Genomic DNA, 15130 nt, shown 5'->3' with positions numbered 1-15130 from the left:
ATGCTTAGAACGTTTATGAAAATAAAAAATAAACAATTTTAATTTTACATACAATTTTAAGAATTAAAATAATATTTTATTCAAAAGTAAAACCACCATAGACACAATGCTTTATTGCTTAGTTTAGATAATATATTCTTTTAATTTTTTTCAATTAATTTTGTAAAAAAAAAAAGCACACCATATAAAATTTTTCTCAAATGCTTTTCTTTATTTCACTCAAGTCTTATATGATATAGTTACAAAATTAATTGAACGAAAGGTTTGAAAATAATGTTTCTCCAATGTTTAGTGGCACTCGGCAGAAGAAAACTAGAAAAGGGCGTTTCATACTGAAGCACTCAAGCACACCTGGAAAAGGTGGAGAAAAAATATTTAAGTATTGGGGAGTTGGGACAGCCAATAAAACCATAGTGTTGGCTGACTCTGACCCCTTCCAATATTCCATTCCAAGCAGTGCAAGCGTTGATAACTATTACACACTGGGAATCAATAACCGGAAATTCGTTGATTCTCTCTATTACACACACTCCTCTCTCTCTCTCTCTCTCTCTCTCTCTATTTGGTGTTTCTTTTGAGTTTCTTTCTTCTTGTTCCTCTCTGAGTTCTCAACCAAACTCAAGAAATGGCGTTTCAGAAGATAAGGGTTGACAACCCCATCGTTGAAATGGACGGTATTCTCCTCTCTCTCTCTTCCACCTGTTTGTTATTTTGATTATTCCTATAATCACTTTGCTCGCGCCCTTTAATTATGGATTATGATGGAACAACTGGTTCAATCACAATCTTTGTTTTGGGAACTTTGATTTTGTTTTAAGCATTGCGGAATTGAGCTAAACTGGAGCGTCATTCTTTCACATGTTTGATTTTATAGTTTATTATATTTATTATAATTATTGTTACTATTTTGTTTGTTAGATTGAATTTAATATGGATTTCATCCTGAAGCAACTAAGTCTTGTCCTATCTAAGTCAACTGGGGCCGTAGTATATTGTCACGAATGAGTTTGTGAATCTTGTCTACTTCAACTAATCTTTATTCATGGATCATCCTCAAATAGGTTGAGATTGCAATTTTATGTTACGGCCTGCGGATTTAACATGATGAACTCAGCTACTAGTAGCAGGCTAGTAGCAAATAAGTTGTGAAATTTAACAAGTAAAAATATGTTAGATATAGTTTTTGATGCTTGAAATGTCATGAGATGAATGAGATTTTGGGAATCCATGTAAGAGTTGGCTCTGTTTTGAATGGATGGAGAATACAGTGGAATGTTTACAATAGGTTATAATATACTGATCCTATTGTTGAGTTTACTGAACATGAAATTACTGCTATAGGCTGCATATGTTCCAATGATATTCTATATGATATGTGTATCTGAAAATCTTCAGTGTCGCACACTGAAGTTTATTTGTCTGCTTCTATGAGGGATGTAGGTTTTGTTTTGTTTTGTTTTGTTTTCCCCAAACAAACTTTCCATTAAATCATTAGGGTATATAATTTTAGGTTTTCCTTGTGAATCATTGATATTTGCACTGATTTCCTGAGCTTAAGAAACTCATCACGTTAGGCTACTAGCAAACATCATTGGTTACAATTTTCTACTCGTTCCATTTCTTTCTTTGAATAATATTTCATACTCTGCACATGTAGGAGATGAAATGACTCGAGTAATTTGGAAACTGATAAAAGATAAGGTAGGTTTTGTCTTGTTTCATTTTCATGAAGCAGCTGTGAATTCTTTTCCTAGACATTATGGGAACTTATCTCTTGTGTTTTATTTCTGTAGCTTATTTTCCCTTATTTGGAGCTCGATATTAAGTATTTTGACCTAGGACTTCCTCATCGGGATGCCACTAATGACAGAGTTACCATCGAAAGTGCTGAAGCTACACTCAAGTATATGATCTACTTTTGCCTTGAAGGCTTCTTTGCATATTTGTTGTTAAGCTCAACGACTGCAGTACTTCTAATAGGAAAATCCAATTCATATCTTTCTATGATCAGATAAAGACTGTAAACACAACATTGTAAAACATTGAATTTCGTAATGAAGCAAGGCTAGGAGTAACAGAAGAATGCAAAATAATAGAAAGATGAGATTATATATTCTGAAAAGAGAATTATGGGTTCTGAATATATGTGATCGTGTACTTGTGTTTTAAATAATATAAACTTAAATAAACTCAACTTACATTTTAAATGGCCTCCTATGTCAAATCACAGGAAAAATAAGATGCTTTCATTGTTTCTGTTTTTAATGTTAAACAAATTTCTCTTAATCTCTGAGGCCCCTGAATATCATCCTGCAATTCTTTCTCTTCTTTTACAGGTATAATGTAGCAATCAAATGTGCAACTATAACTCCTGGTATTCGTTATTGTTCCAAGTGGAATTATGCACATCTTTCTTGCTGAGAATTTGATAACTAAAATTAACTTGTGAAGAGTTTCTTTTTCTTAGACGAAGCTCGTGTCAAGGAGTTCAACTTAAAGCAAATGTGGAGAAGTCCAAATGGAACAATCCGAAACATTTTAAATGGTAGTTGAACTTTCTAATGGTTTGGTAACTTGTTTCTTGTTCTGAGTATATTAGTTGCCATCCTGGATTCATTTAATCTCTTTCCTACAGGTACGGTTTTTAGAGAGCCAATCATCTGTAAAAACATTCCGCATCTTGTTTCAGGTTCTTAAAACTAAAACTTTTGTGACAAATGAGTTTAGTCTGTAATATCAAGTGTGGATTCTTATCTTGCTATTGTTTAGGCTGGACAAAGCCAATATGCATTGGAAGGCATGCTTTTGGAGACCAATATCGGGCAACTGATATTGTTATAAAGGGCCCAGGAAAGCTGAAACTGATGTTCGGTAAATTCCCTATACAGTCAATTGTTTCTTGTACACAACTACTCTAGATGTACAATCGTGATAAAGTTGCAAAAAGTTTATCAGGCTTGAGATTTGATTAGTGGAATTTCCTAACAGATCAACGTGCTAAATGTCTAAAATTAAGGCATCTTATGAAGTCAAATTGTGCATTTTACAGTACCCAATGGACATGGAGAACATAAAGATTTAGAAGTCTATAATTTTACTGGTGCTGGAGGCGTAGCTTTGTCAATGTATAATACTGATGAGGTTTGCATTTGGGTGATGCTTCCTTTTGTCATCTTTGTTAAAAAGAATTTATAAATGTTGCCTTAATACTATTAGTATGGTGTATTTGATTTGGAAATAGTCCATCCGAGCTTTTGCTGAGGCATCGATGAACATTGCTCACCAGAAAAAATGGCCACTCTATCTTAGCACTAAAAATACCATTTTAAAAAAATATGATGGAAGGTATGGCAACATATTTGTGGTTCATATGCCTTTATATTATTTCTCTGTTATTCTAATTGAGATCTATTTTAATTGTAGTTAACCGAACTCTCAATCACATTTTTACTCTTTGCTTTTGTGAAGATTCAAGGACATTTTTCAGGAAGTTTTTGACACTCAATGGAGGCACAAGTTCAAAGAGGCTGGGATATGGTTAGATAAGTTGTTTCTCATGCTAGTCAATAATCAAAGCAATCTATGTTATTATATTGCTAATTTATATGGCTCATTTTGTAGGTATGAACATCGTCTCATAGATGATATGGTTGCCTATGCTCTTAAAAGTGATGGAGGGTATGTATGGGCCTGCAAGAATTATGATGGGGATGTGCAGAGTGATTTCTTGGCTCAAGGTGGATATCATATTCTTTTGTGATCTTCAAGCAGATTTTAGTTCGTGATAGCTTTGTTGCTTGTAATAAAACTGGTTGCACACAAGGATTTAGAAAATTCTTCACTAGACTTGCTTGTGTTTAATGTGATCTGAACAAATTTTTCCATTGAACAGGATTTGGTTCTCTTGGCTTGATGACATCAGTGCTGGTATTACTTTCCTAATCTTTTTCAGTCTTTCTCTGTCATTTTTTCCTTTGCATGTATTTCCAGCATGGATTTTGCTTTAAGAAGCTACATTTTGTGACAGGTTTGCCCAGATGGGAAAACCATTGAAGCTGAGGCAGCACATGGCACTGTTACCCGTCATTACCGGGTTCATCAGAAGGGAGGTGAAACCAGCACAAACAGTATAGCATCAATTTTTGCCTGGTCTCAAGGTCTTGCGCATAGGTAAATGTCGAAATCCATCCAAATAAATTTTCCTTGTACTAAATTCATCAAAATTAATATCCCCACCTATACTCCAAAAGAAAGAAATTATACTTCGTGAATAGAAGACTAAGAGATTTAACTTTTCCAGGGCAAAGTTGGATGGAAATGCTAGATTGTTGGACTTCACAGAGAAACTGGAAGCAGCTTGCATTGGAACAGTGGAATTGGGAAAGATGACAAAGGATCTTGCACTTCTTGTCCATGGGCCTAAGTAATTTCTGGCACTGGGACACTTCATTTTCTTTTCTTCTCCTTTTTTTTTTCTAATAAAATAAAATGTTTGACATATTTAAATTACTTCCTTTTCTTTGTAGGGTTACTAGGTCTCACTATCTAAATACTGAAGAGTTCATTGATGCAGTAGCTGAGGAGCTGAAAACTAGATTATCTATCCAGGCAAAGCTATAAAGGTGAAGATTTATTAGGGCTATGTGATCTCCAATAAGTTTTTACCTACAAATAAGTTTACCTTATTTATGGCTAATGCCTTTTTCAATTTTCATTTATACTGGTGCCTACAAATATCACTAAAATATAGCTCAGTTTGTTTGGGAAGTCAAATAATTCAGGGAGTATAATGTGTGGTGGTGCATCAAGTTCAAGCGAAACTATTGTATCATGAATAATCTCTTTCAAAAATTTAGGTAGAGACGAATAAATAATTTTTTTTTTAATCTCAATAACAAGTATTATCTTGCGTTAGCTTTAAGCAGCTTCATGCAATTTAGTGAACTTACAACTACGATTACTTCCTCTATCTCTCACGAGCCTTGTGCTTTAGCAATAAACCGCTTCTGATTTGGCTAGCCAGTAACCTCCAACTTTTCTGATTGCTTCAATTTTCTTTTTTTTGAGTAAATGTTAGCGACTGATTTGGGAGTTTATTTTTAATACATAAGAGACAAAGAGAGAGGATGTCTCGAATATTATCCCCAAATCAACCATAACGGGATACAAGTGAAAACCTTAATTGGAAAATGTATCTCAAACTATCCCAAGACCAAGAGATTATCTCAACAAACGATCAAATAATGGGATTATTTAATACTAATTCTCAACTACGGAGCTCCAACTAACGCACTAACTAACCCTTATTAATGGTAACTAATTCATATAATAATGGGATTCTAAGAGACCCATACTCTCAAGAATGATCTCATGTATTGCAATCTTTACATTGTTAAAGTATTCAAGCTATAGAGTTGAAACTTGAAACAGATACTCAGGTTTTTTCATACAATATTAATCTTTAGGGACACTTATTATAATATTAAAGATTCAGAAAATAAAAGAAACTCAACTAGGGCGAAAGATTTTTTTTTAAAAAAAAAAATCAATTTACATGAACTTGTGTACAGTTGTTTGCTTGAGAGATGTCTTTAATTTTAGTTTAGGGGTAAGAGGAGGACATTTTGTACAGAACTTTTAACAAAGAGGTAAATTTATATCCGAGTAGGATTGTTACTGCTAAAAATACTCAAAATCTACATAGGAAGAATCAGTAGCACTGTTGTTCTTTTTATTACTAGCAACATTATCTGCCACCTTCTTCTCAGATGCCGGTGCCGGTGCTGGTGGTGGTGTGTCTTTGCTAGCATACTTTGAGAAGTCAATAGGGTCTGGTATATGAGGAGGCACGGCACTTCTAACTAGAGCCCAGTTCACTCCCTCAAAAAATGGGTGCTGCTTTATCTCTGTGGCACCCCTTTTATATGCAATTCTGTTCTGAGGTTCCTTCACCAACAATCCTTTTATAAGGTCTCGAGCCACCTGACTAACCTGTGGATTTTCCGGGAACCTCAATGGCTGGCCAACAACATTGTAAAGTGTGGCCTTATATCCTTGGCCTTTAAAAGGGGTTGTTCCATGCAACAGCTCATACAAGAATATCCCAAAAGTCCACCAATCTACTGCACTACCATGACCTTCTCCTTTGATAATCTCAGGTGCTAGATATTCATGGGTCCCTACAAATGACATCGAGCGCACATTGGTCGGCTCTGCCATCAGTTCAGGCAGGCGGTTTCCACCGACCAATAGGCCGAAATCTGATTTTGCCTTCCTGTTCTTCTTTGAAGGCAAAATGCGTGGGAAGAAGGTTGATGTTGCACTACTTTGTGATGCTTGTTCATCACCTACTGTGCTGCCAGAGTCGCCGCTACTACTACCATTGTTTGCGTGCGCAGATGAAGACTTGACAAGTGTAGGATTGACCGAACAGCGAAGTGATAAGTCGAAATCCGAGAGCATGATATGGCCTTCATCTCTGACTAAAAGATTTTCTGGCTTTAAATCTCTATATACAATGCCAAGCATGTGCAGATACTCAAGAGCTAACAGAACCTCTGAAGCATAAAACCTATATAACAAGAATGAAATTTGAACGTAGAATTCTTAGTTGGTTTACAAAAGTGATAAACTTATGGGTAAATGGTACATAAATATCAATCATTGACTTATTGTCAATGGAAAATAGCTTTAAATATGTTTCTTTAAAGAAATTTAATTACAAATGATCCAGTTCAATTTAGATAAGCAAATGTAAGGGCAACCATAGTTGATCAAATTGTATCAAGTTGCAGTTTATTAGGAATTCTTTGCAGAAACTTGGAAAAGCGGTAAGTAGAGGAAGTGCAGAATTCAGATTCCAATGAGATTCCTATGATAAACAATTTTATATGGAAATATGGGAACCCCTATTTCATATGATAAATGACAAACAAATGAAGTAAATTTAATTTATTGCTAATTATATTGACTGGTTCTAAGCATAGTTACATGAATTCACCAAGTAGCGCACCACGTACTAATTGGCGCATAACGCGTACTAGTTCATTTGCCTACTGAGATGTTATATGTATATTTTTTATATAAATTTACCAATTTTCGTACTGGAATGTTCCATGTAACTATGGTTTAAATAGCTTTTGAGCACGAACTAAATGTGCTCTAGGAATATGCAAGAATTTCTTATGGAAAAAGAAAAGGTAAAAATGACATAGTAGGTCACTAACCTTGCAGCCTCTTCAGTGAAACACTTGTTAGGTTGCTTCTGTCTAAGAGAATGGAGATCACCTCCACTACAGAACTCCATGACCAAACAGTATAATTTATCTGTTTCGAAATAAGAATATAATGTGGGCAAGAAGGGGTGATCTAGAAGTCCAAGAATCTCTCTCTCTGTCTGTGCTCTCAGAAGCTTGTTTCTGCTAATAAGTGCAGCCTTGTCCATTACTTTCATGGCAAAGTAGGTCTTACTTCCTTTAAGTTCCGCGAGATATACGCTTCCGATATCTCCATAACCAATACGCTTGAGAAGCCTGAAATTGCTAAGATTTAGAGGGCCTGCCTTGGTAGCCAAGTTAATTGCTTCCCATCTACAATCGCCACCGGTATGTGGTCTGAGGGGTGTGCTGGTGCTCTCTAAACTATTGCTGCGCGAGCTAGAGTTGCTCGATGCACCTTGGTACACTCCCCTCGAAGAAGTCGCAGGCGGCCGCCCTGGTGAGGTAACTGCAACATCATAAATTGAGTTTGTCTTGGCGCGTGGACTATGGCGTTGAGTGCCGGGTTCAGCAACATTTTTTGTTATTGATGCTAATCTTTGAGGTCTAGATTTACTTTTCGCATTGTTTTTAGAAACCTCTTCCATATGTGCAGCTTCGGTTGTTGAATTGTTGGTTGCACTGCCATCTTTTGCTGCTTGATTCACCCTTATAATAGGATGAGTTGGTGAATTGTTTCTTGAATTTTCAGAACTATGACCACCAGGATCTGACTTAAGAAGCTCTCCTAAGTTATGCTTCCTCTGCCAGTGATGAATGAAACACAAGTTTTAGCTCAGTCCTTTACAATCATAGATAAGTTTTCCCACAAAATGGTTACCGAAGCATGCATTCATCTTAGATTTTTCTTCAGAAACCATGCATATATGAATGAATACATAGTATGATTTAACTCTTACCCCAGGTGAGTCAGGCATATTGATAGGCTTTGATGCAATCAATAAGCAACACAATAACACCCCTCGAGGAATATCTGCCAAAACCACATGAAAATAAGTTTCCGAAGAGGACAACGTGACATGCTTAAAGAAAAAAAAAAATGGGGATTGTTATGGGGCTTAAAATTTGGTATTTAACTTGCCAAAAAAAATTAAAAATCAATATTTAATTTAAAAAGTATAAAACAACAAAATTTTAAATATTTGATGTTTATTTTTTTAAAAAAAAAAAAAACAAGTTTAGTAAGTTCTCCACCAAAATAAAAGGCATTATAGAATTGGTCAAGAAAAATTAACATGGTATAATGAGCCAATTATTTTAACAGAAGAAAATACTTGTAGGTCGTGCCATATATAAGAAACTAAGTCTAAAAGCATTCATTTCTCGCTTATTGCCCTAAATTAAAAAGAAAGTACATTTATGCTTAATCTTAAATTTTGGTTTAGTTTTATTTTATTTCTTCTTGAGAGTATGTGACAAAATCAGTGAAGAAAACAAAGCTCGAGTGTTGAACATGCATGACCCGGTAATGCAAACGTTGTGAGCACAAAAGAAGGAAAATCCAAATTCATGGTATCCACGTCATGGAACTTGATGAAGACAAATATGGTCAAAGTCAGAATAATGCACATATAATACAATAATCATTGTTAAAAACCAAAGAAATATTATTGAATCAATGAACAAGAGAAGATTACCCTTTAGGAAAATAAGATTTCAGGGAATTGAGTACACAATCCTGAAAGTCAGAAATGGCATGAATGCTGATAACTCCTCAGGGTATCTGAGAGTTATCAAGAACTAAAGGTAATAGCATTTTTACCCAGCATGGTTAACGGAAATATAACAACTTTTCCTTTGAAAAAGGGGAACAAAAAAGAGAGAAGAAATGTATGGGAGAACAAAAAACAAGATTTTTTTGGTCGTTATTAGGAAGAAAATGACATGTGGGAATTGGAAATGAGCTGGTTCTTAATTGGGACCATCACAAAAACACTAAGATATAATGAGAGGAAATTGTGGAACAAAAGGGTAGAAGATAGAAACTGCATAACCACAATTAGGAATAGACCATCTTAGTTAGTTATATATAGAAAGATTAAATGGCAAAACAAAACTATGGAGATTATTATTCCAATGTGATCATATTAAAAGAAGAAAATGCTCTCACATGAAAGAAGAGAAATGGTCTCACAACTATGAAGCCGAAATGATAGGCGTCATATTCTCATATGAAAAATGGAAAATGGTGGTTTAACTGCTTTCCCTATCCTCTCTGCCCACTCCAGCACTGTCCTTAAAATTGACATTTTTTTTAACATTTTATAATCAGGTTATGTCTGTCACCACCATTGCTTAACTTCCACCTAAGAAAATAATTTAGTAACTCCATTAAATATAAAATGGAGTTTCACTTATACCGTCTAATAGTTTTGTAAGCTATGAGATTTTATCAATCTAATTCACATTATATTATCTTTATGATAAAGACATTAAACATCAATAGATATGTAATATAATATTTCGTATTTATTTGGGAAGTTTTAAAACTATATTTTAAGTTAAAATAAATTGGGATGATAAATTATCACAATGCTTTCGAATTTTACGAAAGTTTATATTGATCCATATGGAGAAATGATTCAATTTATTAATTGGATATTTTTTAACATACAAAATTTTTCGATAGTATAAATTATTAAGACTTAAACTTTTAGTGTAAGCTAATCCCTTACCACAAATATATTTTTTACCTATAATTAATATTCTTTGTACTAACTTTGACTAAATTCTTAAAGCTAATTCCATTTTAGTTCTTTAAATCCAAAATTCATTATATTCATTTTTGAGATTCTGTTTTGTGTGTCAAATTGATATTTAGACCCTTTTTAGCTTTGAGTCAGCGAACAAAGTATTGAGTTGGCTTTGACTTAGTACGTTGGACATTTGTTTTGGCTTTTCAAGGCAAAAACGAAAAGATAAAGAAGAGTTTATATAATATGCAGACCATTTTATCTTTTATGATTTTCCAAAACGACCTCATTTTCGTCTTGTTCAAGAGACAAAACAAATGATATTCGTGACAAGTCAGAGTTAATTTAGTATTTCATTCGTTGACTCAACGCTAAAAAAAGTTCAGAGACTAATATAGTGTTTGGAAACCAATATAATGAATTTTGAATATGAATGATTAAAATGGCAAAAGATGTGAATTTCAAGAGCTACTATGGAAATTTAGTTACTAAATTTCATGAAAAGAAAAGAAAAGGGGAGGGGCATGGTAGGCTTATAGCGTAATCAAGAAAGAATACGGTTAACAAAAAAAAAATGTGACCCAAAAATTTAGTTGTGACAAAATGAATACGAAGAAATGGCTACTGAGATATGATAATCAAGAATAGTAAATGAGTTATTCTATTATTTTTATATTTGAATTTGAAGTTTAAATAGTAAAAGATTATACTTTGCTAAATAATTGAGAAAAAAAAATCGAAAGATCCACTCCAATGAGAGGACAGCCACTAACTAAAAATGAATTGTTTAATTGTCGACACTTCTCGTTAAGAAATGTTATTGAAAGGTGTTTTGGTGTTTTAAAAAGATGGTTTCAAATTTTAAAGCAAATGTCAAACTATCATATTCGACAAAGACAAATTTTTACTCCATGTTGTTCTATATATAATTATTTTTATTATTTTTTTGCTAAATAATACCTTTTTATTATAAATGTAGCTAATTATTTTAAGATAGTAATTTATTACATATTTGATATTATATAAAAAGTTAATTGTTAACTAAAATTATAATTAAATACAAATATAATTTTAAATTCTAAAATATTAAAAATATATTTTGAAAATAGACCGACCAAACATATTTTTATTATTTTCAATGTTTGGAAATGAATTCTCTTTTCACAAATCAATTGCATTTTCTAAAATGTAAAAAATTAAAAATAAAAATTATTTTCAAAAAATAAAAACAAAAACAAAAATAAAAAATATTTTTTCAAACCAATAAACCCCTAATTGTTTTCTGAACTTGGAAAAGAAACAATATATTAAAGAATATAACGTGAGAAGCTAAATTGAATAAACAAGACTGCCTTAAAAGCAGTGTATTTACCATAAAAGCAACATAACACATCTTAAAAAAAAAATACTTACAAATTCATTAACCATACACACATTTTAACTCAACTTTAAATGAGAATGCTTAACAAGCCAAACCATTTGAAAAATCAAAAGCCTCCTCTCTTATCTGCAAAAATACATTGCAAAGCTACCAAATATGATAAAAAGCATAAAATTTGCCTCAATCTTTGATATGTACCTTTTAAACAATTATCTAAATATTGTAAAAGAATTCGAAGAAGATTCAATAACCACTGATCACTAATAAAACATTATGTATTTATTCATAATTTTTAAAAGACCAGAAATTATAGTTTACTCAAAATAAAAAAGATAAAGTCCTATAACATAATCAACAAATAATACCGTAAAAAACAAACAAATAAGCATTGCTCTTACCCGTAATTTCAAGCTACATTTAAACCATCCATAGAATCCGTTGCACTTAAAATATGCTAGGCTATATTCCATCCAACTTTCTCAGTAATGGAATATCTAGCTTGCATAATTCCTAGTCCTAAATTACATTCAAATATTCTTCTGCGCAGAAGAAGAATAATGAGTTTCAAGTTCCTTAAGACTTGCAGCAGCTTCCTCTCCAATTCTAGACAATAAACGATCAGTTTTCTCCCCGAGTTCGTTAAATTCAACCCTTCTTTGTTCTACATGGTCATTAAGAGAAGCAAACCCTGAAAAGATAGCTGTTTGCTTCAGCTCCGAGACCAACTTAAGTAACGAATCAGCTGCCTGAACCTGCGATATTGACCAATATAAATGGGAAATAAAAATCCGAGAAAAGATCTTAATAACCTTCAGAATCCAGCAAAAGCTTCTCAAATTGACCATGCTAAGCATGCCAAAAGCACACAAATTATAAATCAACTCTATATGCAAGCATTTATTAAATTACGTCCTATTGATTTCAGATAACTGATTGCAGAATGAAATTTCCAGTATACTCAAACAAATCCATTAGTCACTCCAAAATCAGTTAAGATAATGATGATGAGTGGTACTTTGCATGGTAAGCCGCACAACTTTGATCTCTAAAACCTAAAATGATAATAGTTAATAGACATGTAGTCTTTGCAGGCATGCTTGCATAAAGGCAAAAGAATCATTAGAACTGCATTCTTACCATCCTAGCAGCACGCATCTCCATCATAAAAGATTCTTGTGAATTTCTAACAGGTGGATCATTAACCTGCAAGAATACATTGTGCACGTAAACATTGGCATGACATGAAATTACAGAAGTTTCAAATAAAGGATTGCTGTTTGGTGTTAAAATGCAACGCGAAATACAACTCTAAATCAAATGGGGATGAAATACACAAAGTGCTCAATGATCATCTTTAGATTTGGCTTAAAACTAAACACACAAATCACAAAATATGTTTCAGATTAATCAGATATCATTCACCATAAGGTGACAAATGTTCTTCTTTAGTTCCATGTGAATGTACAACAAAAATATCAATCTGGAAGATTCAAATACAAAAAATACTTGGATAACATCATGTATTAAAATGGTAGCAAAAAATATTGTGCCAAAATGGTACTTAGAATGTAATCAATTTACATAGACCAGAACTGGGGAAAGCAAGATTCCCTATCTTAACATGAATTATGGTATCAGATTTCATCTTGTTTTTCATATGAAAATTTACAATCAAAATGACAGTTACACAAAATCAATTTCAACATAAATACTTATGATATGATATGTAACTGACAATGACAATCACATGCCATATAAAAATGCAGCATGGAATTAAAACATACCCTGGCAACATTGACAAGGTGGCTGAAATTGTCCACAATATTGGCAATGTCACCTTCCACCCTCTGCAGCAATGTCTTCTGCTTCTGAGCAGCAGCTGCAGCAGCCGCTGCAGTAGGCCCGCTTCCACCAACCCCCAACCCTCCTCCACCTACTGGACCTCCTTTATTCATTTTGTTTATTCACTCTGACCTGCACACACACCTCCAAGAGTTAGTTAAGCATGAAGAATAATAAATTCAGAAGCCTTGAATTTGTTCCGTTTCTAAGTGGCAATGTGCTATGTTGCATGGATACTAGTATGGTACGGTACATGTATGAGATAAACAAATTTATACGCAGGGATTTATAATATATATTATACTATAATAATATTATATTTAAAACTGAAATTCACACAATAAAAGAATAAAACACACCATTTTATCTTGAAAAAATTTCAGCAGTACCTCTGAAAATAAATAAAGAAAACAAGAAACAAACATTTACCAGCAACTATGATATTGATATGATAAAAAAGAAATGGAACTTGCAACACCAACAGCAAAACTGCAGTGAGATTTGCAGCAACAGAGTTGATGAAACAAGAACAGTAACTGAATAATTCAGACGACGAGGAGAATCAATAATCTGAGATGTGTGGGCACTGGTGTTGTTGCGAACCCACCACCAATCACCGCCAGCCTTGAAGCTGATAGAAGAGGAAGTGAAGGGTCAAATGAAAAATGAAAAATGTGCCAAGTGGTTAAGGGAAACAACAGTAAATGACCTAAATAGCTAAGCAGTAAGAAGCACCAAATTGGTAGAGGGTATAAATGAAAAGAGATTGATAACTAAATCATTAACACAGCAGCATCAACCATATGAAATCAGTATACTTGTAACATAACAGCAACAACAATGAATTAAGATACCAAATCAAGAATGTCATAAGCAATAACATAGCAACAGCTGGAACAACAAATTAAATTAACAGAAGTGCAGAACTACAGAAGCAACAGGAGCAAAAAATTGCAGAAACATTTGAAGGAAGGGACGACAGCAGAAAAAAATTCACAGCGAAGGAGCAAAAATTATTAGAGAAGCAAAAAAAATTAAAGAAGCAACTAACAAAGCAGGAAAGAAATAAAATAAAAAAACAAACAGAAGCAAAGAAAGAATATGAACCAGTGAAGGGACAACGCTGGCGGAAGATGGGACGCAACGGCAAAGTAAAGCGATGGCGGCAGAAGGAGAAGAGGAACAGGGAAAAGAAGTGGATAGCAAACAGGGTTCATGCTAACTGAACTTTTTGCTTTTTAAAAATAGAAAAGAAAAGAAAAGAATCGTCCTAGTCATAGTTATCAAAACCGAAGAACTAATCGAACTGGTCAAACTATTGTGTCATTGGTTCAACTGGTGGGTCACCGATTGGACTCGCAGACCCGGTCTCACTTAAATAATCAATTGTCCAGAGATTAATAAAGAAAACACCCTGAAAATTTGAAGTTATAATGCAAAGGCTGAGATTATGATTTCTTTGTTTTTCAAGGAAATATATTGCATTGAAAATAAACTAATATAGTATCATTTTTTTTTTTTTTTTTTTTTTGTGAACATGAACAATCCTCTAGAAAAGCCTAAGTGTGTGGCTGTTACTTGAACCCACTCACAAAGAAACCCATAGAAGAGGGTGGGCGTTGTACAAAATCAACAAATCCAGGCACAAACACACCCGGTCAGAAGCACAGAAATAAGATACAAACAGAAAACAGTCCTTAAAACATAAACAACAAACTAAAACTTACAGATAAGCACATAGCAAAAGAATAAAGGCTACAGGTTAATGTAAACCGAAACACCCTCATGTCCTCCCAGATTCTAGCTTTCTATCAGTTCAATTCCTTTACCAAAAATCCTTCAAAGTTAATACTTCACAATAAGTCCTCTACTTGTAAACCTTCCCATTTTCTCTCAAAAAAAAAAAAAAAAAAAAAAAAAAAAAAAACCTCTTTTTT

The 15130-nt window shown here is 33.5% G+C and overlaps 3 protein-coding genes across 3 annotated transcripts in view; 1 reads left to right on the top strand and 2 right to left on the bottom strand.

Annotated features, from left to right (window-relative positions):
- The first annotated feature begins 275 nt into the window (after positions 1-275).
- On the top strand, positions 276-4914 carry LOC107458905 (isocitrate dehydrogenase [NADP]). Its single transcript, XM_016077118.3, has 15 exons — positions 276-674; positions 1658-1701; positions 1794-1903; positions 2337-2374; positions 2468-2545; positions 2636-2689; positions 2770-2871; positions 3050-3141; positions 3242-3345; positions 3469-3537; positions 3622-3737; positions 3893-3927; positions 4028-4170; positions 4301-4423; positions 4527-4914. Exons 1-15 carry the CDS (start codon positions 626-628, stop codon positions 4618-4620), a joined length of 1251 nt encoding a protein of 416 aa, XP_015932604.1. The 5' UTR covers positions 276-625; the 3' UTR covers positions 4621-4914.
- Positions 4915-5611: 697 nt separating this feature from the next.
- Positions 5612-8992, bottom strand: LOC107458902 (serine/threonine-protein kinase RHS3-like). Its single transcript, XM_016077117.3, has 4 exons — positions 8915-8992; positions 8177-8250; positions 7227-8020; positions 5612-6571 (listed from the first exon to the last, which is right to left on the bottom strand). The coding sequence occupies exons 2-4, from the start codon at positions 8192-8194 to the stop codon at positions 5680-5682; spliced, it is 1704 nt and encodes a 567-aa protein (XP_015932603.1). The 5' UTR covers positions 8195-8250; positions 8915-8992; the 3' UTR covers positions 5612-5679.
- A 2886-nt stretch (positions 8993-11878) lies between these two features.
- The window catches only part of LOC107458901 (mediator of RNA polymerase II transcription subunit 22a), a 4255-nt gene continuing 1003 nt past the window's right edge, over positions 11879-15130 (bottom strand). The window contains exons 2-5 of the mRNA XM_021127905.2: positions 13731-13824; positions 13136-13325; positions 12489-12554; positions 11879-12103 (exon numbers count right to left, since the gene is read on the bottom strand). Of these exons, the coding sequence (XP_020983564.1) occupies positions 11879-12103; positions 12489-12554; positions 13136-13306 (462 nt within the window). The 5' untranslated portion in view covers positions 13307-13325; positions 13731-13824. The remainder of the gene's footprint in view (positions 12104-12488; positions 12555-13135; positions 13326-13730; positions 13825-15130) is intronic.

Source organism: Arachis duranensis, chromosome 7 (assembly GCF_000817695.3).
Source record: "Arachis duranensis cultivar V14167 chromosome 7, aradu.V14167.gnm2.J7QH, whole genome shotgun sequence".
NCBI lineage: Eukaryota > Viridiplantae > Streptophyta > Magnoliopsida > Fabales > Fabaceae > Arachis > Arachis duranensis.
This window is presented reverse-complemented; position numbering and strand designations above follow the sequence as displayed.

Bases quoted from the DNA above. Each gene is read 5' to 3' on its own strand.
- LOC107458902 (XM_016077117.3), bottom strand. The intron at 6,572-7,226 runs GTTAGTGACCTA...CTTGTTATATAG, and splicing joins TTCACTGAAGAGGCTGCAAG to GTTTTATGCTTCAGAGGTTC.
- LOC107458905 (XM_016077118.3), top strand. From the start codon at position 626: ATGGCGTTTCAGAAGATAAGGGTTGACAACCCCATCGTTGAAATGGAC. The intron at 2,375-2,467 runs GTATTCGTTATT...TCTTTTTCTTAG, and splicing joins ATGTGCAACTATAACTCCTG to ACGAAGCTCGTGTCAAGGAG. The intron at 3,142-3,241 runs GTTTGCATTTGG...ATTTGGAAATAG, and splicing joins CAATGTATAATACTGATGAG to TCCATCCGAGCTTTTGCTGA.